A 12,428-nucleotide genomic window follows, 5' to 3' on the forward strand; every position below is an offset into this window, starting at 1 on the left:
CTGTGTCTCTGCCTCTCTCTTTCTGTGTCTCTCATGAAAAAATAAAATCTTTAAAAAAATACCTTTTTATGCATTCTCTTTTATGGATACAGAAATCTCAACCTTTTAATGAAGATGTCTTTTAAAATCTCTATTTACATTAGTGCCAACCTAATGGCTTCAGCAAACATCTTTCTGTTGTGTTAGGTGTATGTGTGCCTGCTCCTGAGGAAAACAAGTTAACCTTTGTTTGGTCAAAGCTGGCAGGACCGTCTATAGGTAGAGGATGCTGCTGCACAAAAATGTAGGGAGTCTTGATTGGCTAAGGCTTTTTTAAAGTTAGGGTGACTGGCATCATTTGCTCTAACAAATAAGTCCAAGTTTCAGTGAAAAATGTTCTCTGGTTTGGCTCAGTCTAATGTAGAAGCGATGGAATGGAGATGTGCAGGGACTCTGGCTCTCTCCATTTAATGGTCCTTCTATCCCTGTGGGCTTCAGGATTCTTCACTGGGTCTTCCATATTTGGCTGGAAGTTGGAGAAAGAGGGCGAGCACACAGGCCCTTGTGGGAGGTTTCAGAGGCAGGCCTGGAAGTGTTGTGCATACACACCTGCCCACATTCCATTGGCCAGAATTCAAGTCCTATGTCCCATCCAAGTGCATGGGCTCCGGGGAATGTAGCCAAGCAGTGGACCAAAGAAAATGAGGTGACAATCTGCCAAACATTCACATTCTGTGTCCCCACAAGCTGAAGGACTGGAAACGGCAGAGCAGGAAGTGTGCAGTACCAGAGTGGAAGTGGAAGACGCTCATGTTTCCGTGTTAGTATATCACATACCCAGCACTGAACTGAATATTTCTCTTAGGGCAGAGAGCCTCTTGCTCTTCCATCCCTTGCACAATGCCAGCACAACCAGGAAGGTAACACTTTGAACTGTCCAGGTTTGGGCTTTATCTGCACTTGTCAGGCATTCCACTTGGTTTGCCTACCTGCACCTTGTCCCCTCAGGAATTTGGTCTGGAGTGGGAGAGGGCACACGTTGTCAAATGGAAGTTTAAGAGCCTGTGGAAAGTCTTTTGTGTCTAGAAAGAAAGAATTAAAGTTTTCATTAATATTTAATTTTTGAAAGCTATGCATTCACAAACCTAGCTGTTGTAAGTTTCTAAGTTGAACTTGAATATCACTTTTATTATTTTTAGTAATACTTTTAAAAGCTAATACTTTTAGTAGTAACCTGGATAATCTTTCACTTTGATAGTGTTGATTTAATGCACAAAATAACAGATTAAGTCATTCTTAATAAAGAGACATCCTCCTTCGAGTCCCGTCCCCCCCCCCCGCCAACACATGGGTTTAAGACAGTGCCACCGGAGGTCAAAGAGGGACACTGTGGTGTCTCTTCAGGGAACACTTAACACTGTTTACGCTCTTAGTTAATCACATTTCCAAGCAAACACTTTAATCGCCTGAGAGAGCTTACTTTGTGTGCGTGTGTGTTTAATTTTTATTAATAAGCATTCTGAGTGCCAATGCATTTAACTTGACATTTTGGAAAAAAAAATTCAAAAAAAAAAAAAAAAACCAAAGGATTCACTCTCTAAACTTTGTTCATAAAGAAAAACCTGTTCTGTACATCTTAATCTCTAATTTTGATGCTTAACACCATAATGCTTCTAAGGTTATCACTTCATTTTTGGCTTCATTTTAACAGTTCTGTCTTGTTGCATCTAGTTAAAGAGACTAGAAAACATCAGGTAGAGAAAAGCAAAAAGACTAATTAAAATAACATGAATATAAAACTTTACTAAACTTTTAAAAAAGCATTTAAAATAGGACAGGCTAAAATTAGAATACTTTTGGCAGAAAAATTACCATCTACAAACCAAATAACATTCCATAAAAATATTTTCTCAAGAACCGCATTATAAATAATATCATTTTACATAGATTAAGAATTGGGGCACCCAGGTGGCTCAGTCGGTTGAGCACCCAACTCTTGGACTCTTGGTTCTGGCTCAGTTCATCATCCTAGGCTGCCGAGTGAGCCCTGCCTCTGGCTCTGTGCTCAGCAGGAAGTCTCCTTATCCCTATTCCTGCCCCTCTGCTCCTCCCTCCCCATCCCCATGCACATACACTCTTTCTTTCAAATAAATTTTTAAAATCTTTTAAAAAAGGAATAACTTGCAATATACTAAATGTTTATATAAAAATCTCTTTTATGACATAAAAATTTCTTTCTTAAAAAATCTTTCAAATGTAATTTAGCACTTTGGGGCGGTTCTGTTCCCAATAAATGACAGGAACACGCTTTAAAGATGTTAGGTAGCACATCTTTTAACTAGAGATCTAACCAGGTAAATCTTGTCAAACAGATAAAAGCAAAATCTTTGCAAGACCACTTAAGTCCGTCACAAATCTGATGAATCAACTGCCAACAGCAGGGGTTTTTGTTGTTGTTTTTAAGTTGTTTACCCATTTTCCAAGAGTGGAATCTCATTTTGCCCAGCTCGGTCCAGAACCTACGTATGTATTAAGAGAAGCCAGTTAGGATCCGAAATATCTTAGTCAAAGATGAGTTTTGACTAACATAGGGAAGATGGATTTTTTAATGTATAGATCCTGTTTTTAAAATATTTTCTTGTTGAGTGGCTTCAGACATCAAAAAATCCATAGAGAAATTATTTGCACACAGCAAAAAACTCACAACCAACCAACCAACCAACCAACCAACCAACCAAATAAAACCAACGTACTTTCTAAGTTGGTGGCATAACATAAAAGCTCAGACCAAGGCTTCTACATTCCTTAATTTCCATTAATATATGAAATTTAAAATTAAGTCCCGAGCAAGATGGCATTGTACCATCTAAGAGTTGAATGCAGAGAAACTGAGAGTCCCCATCATTGTGGAAAGACCCACAGAGCCCCTTCATGAGACCAGATACTGAGAAACAGTCTTCTACCATGTAATGAACTTCCTTATCCACTGGCTTCCATATTTCCCTCCCACTGCTATATCTGAAGTGGTGACTGTTAAGTTGTGGAAAGAGCATGGCATTGGTGTAGGGGAAAATGAATAGCCACATGGGATAGCTGGCCAGAAAGTTCCCCAAGTTCAGGGCAGGGTGACTCTTTCCCTGGTCTCTGGGAGTTGTCTGGCCCATGCTAAGTGCCTGCCAGGTTCTGTCAGAGTAGACCTCCCAACTTCATTTCAGGAAGGACGGGACAGGGGGGCACTGTCCACACCAAGAACTCATGGATGGCAGGATAACACTGTGGTCATGCAAATGCTAATGGCTACCTTGCTCACTAGGCAATACCAGGAACTAATCACAGACTTCTGGAATCCCATCTGATCTGCAGAAAGGAAGCAACAATTTTTTTTGATAGTGTCATGTTTCTTCAGCTTCAATACCACAAACAGTTCTGAGACCCCGGAACTTTCTAGGGATGCAGATGATCCAGAGGTCAAGATAGTCTCCTCTGGAAGCCTTTAATGAGCTGGCCAGGAAGACAGAGACAGACACAAAGGATTGTAGTGCAGCAGAGCCACCAAGCAGGGGTGGTGGGAGCTTGGGGAGAAGTGGGACCCTGCATCTTCCACATGCTTTCTGAGATGGACTGTAATTGGTTCCGAGTTCTCACCAGCAATGAACGTGTTAGAACTGACATAGAGTTTCCTAGTGTGGGGCTTCATGAGTTCCCACATGAGATGTGAGCAGCAGCGTTAATACCAGGGCTTTACAAATACAGATACTGGGCTGCGTACAACAGGCATTTCCCATGATCATTACCTGGATTAAGAGCCACTTAGGGAAGGCGAAGGGAAAATGGATACTGTGGATGCTCATTTTGTGTTCTCATGACACTGGGGTACACTGGGAGGAAGGGGGAGATAAAAAGACAAGCCCTGGTGCTTTGGGTAAAATGGAATCGCTCCAAGGTAGATGACCTGCAGCTTCTAACCCTGTTCTGTCCAGTACAGAGGCCACGGCCATGGGTGGCCACTGAGCACTTGCATGGTAGCTAATCTGAACTAAATGTACTGAAGCACATCTACACCAGACTCTCAACACTTTGTGTGAAAAGAAGACTAGCTCATTAATATTTTTATATTGATTGCATAGAAAAGGGACAACATATTGCATGTATCTGGACTAAGTACAGCATATTGTTAAAATTAATTTAAAATAATCACCTGTTTCTTTTCACTTCTTAAATGTGGCTACTAGGAAATTTGAAATTACTCGCATGGCTTGCAATATACTTCTACTAGGCAGTGCTGCTCGAAACGAGAGGGAGGGAGACCATCCCTGCTCCAAAACCTCTGGTGGGTTTTTTCCTCACAGCAAGGATCTGCATTGGCAGAGGGACAGGGCCAGCAGGCAGACAAAGGACAGGGGTCAGCTGTCAGTAAGGAGTGTTGTTTGGAGTAGCTGGGACCATTCCTCGACACCAGGGACCACCAGGATCCCGGGAACCTGGAGAGTCCTCCAGCGAACCGAGGGGAGTTTCTGTCTGACATTGGAAGACTGTCACTGTCTCACGGTGGCTGTGGCCAACACATGATCCATATGTGTCATATTTGCTTGCCTACACATAGCTCCGTTAGGGAAGCACCTGCTACATGTGTTATTGATAGAACCTGTTAAAGTGTCGTGAGAACGATGTGGTTAAACCCCACGTCTGTCAACCCCACGGATACAAATTTTGCAGAATTCTAATTTTTGCTTCAGAGCTCTAATTTTATCACTGGCAACAAGTCCCATCAGTCGCTTTCTTGAAGTTGCGGGCTTGGCTTCCTCCATTTTAGAGAAAATGTCTACGAGATACTTAAGTCCAAATAACCATGGTTTGTCTTTCTTTCCAGTGCAAACGATGCTCTGTGAGACACCTGGTGAATTTAGCTCCCACCTCAAAATGACTGCCCGGTGCTCCTTCTGGGGACAGCTGGTCACCAGGGTGCGCAGCAGAAGCGCCTTGGGTGGACTTCTGCTTTCTCACACAGGATAATAAAAAGATGGTCACTCGCTGGTTGAGATTTAGTAAAATCATGATTTTGTAATGCTTCGTCAGGTTTATTCTGAAGTGTCACTGGGTTTTCTGTCTCTTTCTCTCTCTCTGTCAAATTAATTGAATCATTTAAAAAAATTATCAGGGCTGCTTGGGTGGCTCAGTGGATGAGCCTCTGCCTTCAGCTCAGGGTGTGATCCAGGGGTCCTGGGATCAAGTGCCCCATCAGGCTAGCCACAGGGAGCCTGCTTCTCCCTCTGCCTGTGTCTCTGCCTCTCTCTGTGTGTCTCATGAATAAATAAATAAAATCTTTTAAAAATAAGTAAATAAAACAATTATCGGTAGACCCTTATATCCAATGAAATCTAGAACAGAAGCCTAATCTATAATACAAACCGAAGAGGGGCACCTGGGTGGTTCAGTCGGTTTAATCGCCAACTCTTGATTTCAGTTTAAGTCATGATCTCAGGGTCCTAGGATCCAGTCCCCCTGAGTCGGGTTTTGCACCTTTCAGGCAGTCTGCTTCAGGATTCTCTCTCCCTCTGCGCCCCCCCCCCCATGCATGTACTCTCTCTCTCTCTCTTTTTGTATCTAAAATAAGTAAATAAATCTTAAAAAACAGGGCAACCCTGGTGGCTCAGCGGTTTAGCGCCGCCTTCCGCCAAGGGCCTAATCCTGGGGACTCTGGAGTGAGTCCTGCGTCGGGCTCCCTGCATGGAGCCTGCTCCTCCCTCTGCCTGTGTCTCTGCCTCTCTCTCTCTCTCTGTGTCTCTCATGAATAAATAAATAAAATCTAAAAAAAATAAAAATAACAAACAAACCAAAACGACTAGTTCAAGGTGGGAGATCTGTGGGGCTGGGCAGCTGCAGGCTCCTCCTGTCCTTGGGTCTCCCTGATGTCCCTTGGAGGAATAACCAGAGTTCCTAGTACCCTGGGGTTAAGGTAGGTATCCCAAACCTACCAGTTTGATCCCTGCTCCTGCAGCACACCCTTTAAAGATCTGCTCCATCTAGTGTGCTCTGTGCAGGTGAGAAGTTGTTTATCAGAAAGCCTTGTGAGGAGGTGGCTTGCTTTGATTTCTGGCATTTAAATCTGAACTTCTTACTTTATGAAAGGATTCACAGTAGGGTTTCCTTTGCCCCCCACCCCCACCCCCTTGGATGTGTATGGAATGCAGCTATAGCATTCCAGAAGCTCATTGCTGGGGTCAGTTACAGTGTGGAGCGTGGGAAGGATCCTGGGCCTTGGCCTAGCCCCCTCACACAGCAGAGATTTTAGACAAGTTATTCTCTCTGTCTGGGCATCAGTTACATCATATCATTACTAGATTGGTGAATTAGAATAAGAGGTGAATGGTAACCTGTGTAGGAATTTGAAAGGAATTTGAAACGAACATGCAGGGGAAAAAAATTCCATTTTGCATATTATTTCACATTTTCATGCACTGCTTGCATATGGAAAGAAAAGGATGTTTCATGTTAAGAACTGCTGGATTAAGTTAATTGTAAGATTCCTTTTATTTGTAAACTATTATGTAAATGTGGAATGATTAAAGAATAAATTGCATTTGTGGTTCCAAAAATTAAGAGTGAGCAATTTCAGTGTAATATTTTATCCGTAATTATTAATGATGTGTATGCTGGTTAAGTATTAAGGTATCTTGTGAGAAATTGAAAACTCTTAAAAATAGCAACCCTCCCAGCACCTGGGTGACTCAGTGTGTTAAGCATCTTTAGGCATCTGCCTTGGGCTCAGGTCATGATCCCAGAGTCTTGGGATTGAGCCCCACGTTGAGCTCCCTCCTCAGCAGGGGAGACTACTTACCCTCTCTTCCCTGCTCATGCTCTCTCTCCCTATCTCTATCACTATCTCTGTCTCTCTCTCAAATAAATAAATAAATAAAAGTTTTTAAGAAAATGGCAACCCTCTAATTCCAGCAAAATAGTAAGTCAAAAATACCCATCTTCCATTCTTTGCTTCTGGTTTGAGCCTCATTAGCTCAATTATTTACCTACATTAAGAAACAGGAATAAAATTGGGGGGCCTAGGTTGTTCAGTTGGTTGAACATCTGACTCTTAATTTTGACTCAGGTCATGATCTCAGGGTCCTGGGATGGAGACCCTGCATCAGGCTCCCCACTCAGTGGGGAATCTGCTAGAGGATTCTCTTCCTGTCTCTCCCTCTGCTGCTCCCCCTGCTTATGTGTGAGCACTCTCTTCTCTCTCTAAAACAAATATGTCTTTAAAAAAGGAAATAGGAATAAAATCATAAGAATATTACATAGAGGTACAGTAATTTGTGAGTGTATATAGACTTTATTTCCTAAATACGGATTTTTTGTTTTTACTGGAAAAGTAATCTTGCTATTCTTTTGTGACTTTTTTCCCCTCCAGATATTTTAAGAAAAATTCTACAAAAGAAGTTTGACTTCTCAACTGATTATGATAAGGTAATTTTTATTGATGTCTTTGCTATTAAAATAAGTATATATAAGATTTTGGCTGACTTGGAAGTAAATCTTTAAACAATCAGTTAATCTGTGAGGTTTCTAATTTTTTTTTTGACTAAGAACTTTTATGGAATATTGAAGCACCTTAAAAATCCCATTTGAACAACAGCAGAAATTCAAGCTGTGTGTTATTTTAAAACAGAAACTTCTTCAAGGGAAGTATTATGGTATTTCTTTTAGCTAAGGGAGAACTCTCTAAGAAGAATTGTTTGAACGTTTCTAGAAACAGGGATATATACTTTGTTTTAAAAGATAGTTTGTTAAAAAAACAGCTTCACATTTGAAGTGTGCAGTTGCCCCCACTAGAAATAAGGAAAATAGCCCTTGTTAGGAGGCGAAGAGCCAGATGGCAGAGACAGTACCTAATTGTTTAAGGAAGAAGAAGGAGAAAAAGGAAATAGGTAGATTTATAAATAACATGCAGAGGAATGTTGTAGATGGAAGTAATTAAATCTAATTGAAGCTCTTCCATAAGGAGGTGATTTGGGGGCTTGTTGTAAAAAGGATAATAAGCAGGGCTGGAGCAGGTGGGGAGGTGGCATTGCTGGCATCCCAGGCTTTGAGGCCCAAGTAAACCGCCAGGACAAGGTGTGAAAGAGTGGAGTGGAAGGAGAGGTGAGCTGGGACCCTGAACGCTCGCTGATATGAGTGGACGGTATTTTCAGAAAGTATTTTTTTTAAATATTTTTTTTTTTTATTTATTTATGATAGTCACAGAGAGAGAGAGAGAGGCAGAGTCACAGGCAGAGGGAGAAGCAGGCTCCATGCACCAGGAGCCCGACGTGGGATTCGATCCCGGGTCTCCAGGATCACGCCCTGGGCCAAAGGCAGGCGCCAAACCTCTGCGCCACCCAGGGATCCCTATTTTCAGAAAGTATTAAGGACCTTGTGCGTCAGGACCTCTACTTACTACCCCAGCACTGCTCTGCCCATTCATTCCGTTTGCTCTAGGATCGACTACCTAAATGGAGGAGTGTATTATTTTGATTTTGGTTGACCACGAGTGTGGGTTGCCAGTGAAATAAACAGACAGATGTTTGTTGCACTGAATGTCAGGGTAATAATAATATAATAAAATACTTGAATCTGTTTGTCAGGCTCTTGGTCCTACAGGGTCAGGCACTTTGCTCTCTCCTTCCCTGGCACGAAGGTGACTCTCAAAACAATAAAAGCAGGCATATGGTGGACATTCTCTAATGGCCAGCCTCAGCAAATGTGAACAACAGTATCCCCAGTGGGTGTGGGGGGCAGTGTAGGGGGAGGGTGCAGTGAACTCCTGTCCAGCGAATGGGTACCTCAGATACTATGCTTACCATGCCCTTTATTCTCAATTTGCAATAAAATGATACTCGAGAGCAAACAAACACAGAAGTCAAAGAGGAAAGCCTTATCTAAAAGCTATTTATGTGTATAAAAGATGATGAGCCAGTTTCTCCCTAGTGCTAATAGCCTTCCCTAGTACCCTAGCTATGAAAACATTTTCATTATTAAATGCCACTGGCTTCATATATCTCCCAAACATGATTGCCCATGTCTGCCTGTGGAGCGACTGTTGCTTTTATACTGATATTGAAAATTAGTGTGCCATTAGCAGCCTGGCCTGAATGCCAACTAGTTCCACCAAGGAATGGATGGAGGTTGTGCTTCACCTGGTCCCGGCCTTGGAGGATGGGATCCTGAGACCCTGAGGTGACTCTCAGCAGCCCAACAGGTATGAGCTGGAATTGGGCTGCCATCATGCATGGCAGGATTTTTAGCTGGGCAAGTCCTTTATGGTGGGCTCAGTATCAGATTTAGAGCACCTGTAAAATTGGCCATCTCCCTAGAGCCTGATTTTCTCTCCAACTTAGGTGCCTTTGCAAATGAGCAAAAACCACTGCTATGGGGGTAAAGTGGAAAAAAGAGACAGATCTGAGCCCTCACAAATGACCTGAACTCTCTCCTACATGTGGCACTGGGTCGCATTTTCCACCACTGTCCAGGAAAGAGGGATTTGGTTAGTCTAAGACACTGGAAAGAAGCCAAGCACTTGGGAGGGGAGCTCTCAGGTTGCTTCTAGTCTGCTGTATATTGGGTGTGTTGGGTTAGAGTCCTCCCAAGCAGACCCAGAGTTGAGGACTCATTGGTCTGTGAGGTGCAGGGAAGGCAGGCTGGGAAGTGGAGAGATAATACTAGGGAGGGTGTGGCATGAGGCCATCTGGCACGAGGGGTGATGGAAGTGTCATCCTGTAGAATTGCTGGGGAAACGGTGCAAAGTCCTAGTGTCTGAGTTAGCCCATGGGCAGGGTGAGGGAGCTGAGATCTCTAGACACCCAGACGGAGGGGCACAGGGTAAGGGCCATGTGGGCATGGGGCCAAGTGTTAATCCCTAAGCACTCTTGATCTTCTACAGTTCCAGAAAAGGCCTTCACACTCTTACTGGCATAGAGTGAGAAATGCCAGTAAGCTAGAAGTTCAAGGAGGCACAGGGAGGTGCTTGAGGCCTGAGGAGTATGGGGGTGTATCAACAGGACCCTCTTCACTGCCCAGTGCCCACCCTCCCACACTGGCTGTCTAATCCACACGGTCACACAGGTCAGGTCCGACCAGGCAAGTGTCCCTGAGGGGCAGCTTTTCAGCTTTCTGTGTCCTGTGCTCATCATTTTCTCTTCTGGTGAGCCCCCAGGTGGTGGTGGAGCTGGGCTGCTGAGTGGGTGGCCTTCTAGCAGGGTGCTCTCTTAGCGAACTCTCTTCACAAGGAGGTTTGGAAGCATCCAGCAGACCTCTGGTTCCAAGGCCTGGGCCTGGCTTTGGAAGGAAAATAGGACTGCCTTTTGCAGAACTGCCTCCTTTTTACACTTCAGCTGAAAGTTCAAAGTAATACTTTAAGATCCTTAGATCCTTGGCCACTTCTTCTTGACATTTTTTTTTATACTTCTCCTTTTGGTTCTTTTGTGTTCCTTTTATCCTTGTTTACCCTCCCCCCCGGGGGGCTGATGGGGAACAATACACTGGAACAGGGACAAACATGGGAAAGTATGGCCTTCACTCTGCCAACGTTCTATTGGGGGAAGGGAGGTTGTGGGAAAAGATATAGACGTGGATGTTGGGGGTTGGTTGTGCCTCGGAGTCACATAGTTGAAGCCTGGCAGACATGGAGGTCCAGGAGGGGAATAGGATTTGGAAATAAGGAGCCACGAGGAGAGCTGAGGACCAGGCAGATGAAGCTATGGAAATCCAAGTAATGGCTGTAATAATCCCAGGTTCCTAGTGTGTCTGTACCACGTGCTATGGGGTGGGTGTCCTTGTTCATGATTTTGCAAGTATTAAGCCATTTGGTCCTCGTAGGAATAGTGTATCTCCACCGGTGGTGTTAGTCTCTACTACATGGACAATTTGTCCATTCAGTTTGCTCAGCGTGTGCCAAGCCCCACACTCCAGTACAAAACTGAGCCACGCAGAGCATCTGAGGTGTGTTCCTCGGGATCAGAGTTTGGGTGATCCCTCTCCAATCCTCCAGCTGACTGATAAACCGAGGGAGACAGCATACCATCCTCCCAGCTCACCTGGATTTACTGCAGAGAGAGCCTCTAGCCTGGCTTGTCAAGTGGTGGCTCCTCCATTAAATTAAAGGACATGAAAAAAAAAAAAAAAAAGGACATGATTCCTGTCTTCAAAGAATGCATAGTTTGGAACAGTTTAGGTAGATGGTTTACAATCACTTCCACCAGCAATCCCTAGGTACCACCCGCTCTCTAGAAATCTTCCCAAGGGACAGCTCTCCCCGCAACCCCCCCCCCCTCCATCTTTTCATATTGTGCATCCTTATCCATAGGAATGGCCAGCTTCTTTGTGATGACCTCCTGGGTTCATTTCCTTGTGGTCATGGTCCCTCGCCACTCCAGCCTCTTGGTCATCTCCCCTTCCTCATTCAAGTTATCCCACCATTATTACCTTTCCCTTTCTTGAAGCTTCCCCTGGGGGCAGGTGCTGGGCCTGGGCCTCCTCCCTGCTGCCTCTCATGACCTCACCAGTGCTAACAGTCACTGGCTATCAATTTGGCACTTAGGAAATGGCAGGTCATCATTCCAGGTGGGTCTGTGGTATTTGGAACCCATTCTGTGTGTCTGCAAAAGGTAAGTGAATGAGTTCCTTGTTTCCTGCCCTCCAGGGGGAATGTGGCATGCTGCCTGTAAGAGCACACTGTCCTTTCCAACTAAGGGAAGTACCTTCTAGGACTCTCCAAAGCATGTAGAGAGCAAGGAGTGCCAGGCAGTCGGTGACTGATCATTGCCTGAGGCATGTTGGAGCTGAGGGATGAGAATCATGCTAACATGTTTTGATTATTATTTCTGGTGATAATGATGACTGATTGAGCATTACTCTGGGAAACCCTGGTCTAAGCACTCCACATGTATTAACTCAACATACATTAAATAGTTTACGTGAAGCACTTAGAATAGAATAAGACAAAAAATGTGTTGCTTCTCACTGTTTTCTCTTGTTCTCTTTGCAAAAACCACATAAAATAGGGTCTCTGCTTACCCCGTTCTGTCAGTAAAGTAACAAAAACTCAGAGTAGCATTGGCAACAAGGCCTAGGCCTGTCCCCAGAGATTCTGATGTAGTTGGTCAGGGCTGGCCAATTATTGATATTTGTCAAAAGGTCCCTGGGTGACAATAATGGATAATTAATTGGAGGGGAATCCCAGACACAAAGTGGCACAGCCAGATTCACACTGCTGCATTGCATGATAATAACCTGATACCTATGTGACACCAGCATGAACAGGGGAAAGGAAAAGATGCACCCAGCTTCACTAGGCAGGGGAGTTATTGGTACCCCATCAAATATATCAGACCAGACCGACCCCTCCATATGAAAATGAAACACAAAAGAATCAGCTGATTATTGTAGTTTACAGGTGGCTCTGGCCTGGCCTCAGC

General features: G+C 44.0%; 1 protein-coding gene across 2 annotated transcripts in view; it reads left to right on the top strand.

The window, feature by feature from the left end:
* The window catches only part of PROM1 (prominin 1), a 100,884-nt gene that overhangs the window by 29,432 nt on the left and 59,024 nt on the right, over positions 1-12,428 (top strand). For both annotated transcript variants that reach the window (XM_041753559.1, XM_041753558.1), the window contains exon 2: positions 7,388-7,443. In XM_041753559.1, coding sequence (XP_041609493.1) covers positions 7,388-7,443 — 56 coding nt within the window. The remainder of the gene's footprint in view (positions 1-7,387; positions 7,444-12,428) is intronic.

This window comes from Vulpes lagopus, chromosome 4 (assembly GCF_018345385.1).
Source record: "Vulpes lagopus strain Blue_001 chromosome 4, ASM1834538v1, whole genome shotgun sequence".
NCBI classification, from domain to species: Eukaryota; Metazoa; Chordata; class Mammalia; order Carnivora; family Canidae; genus Vulpes; species Vulpes lagopus.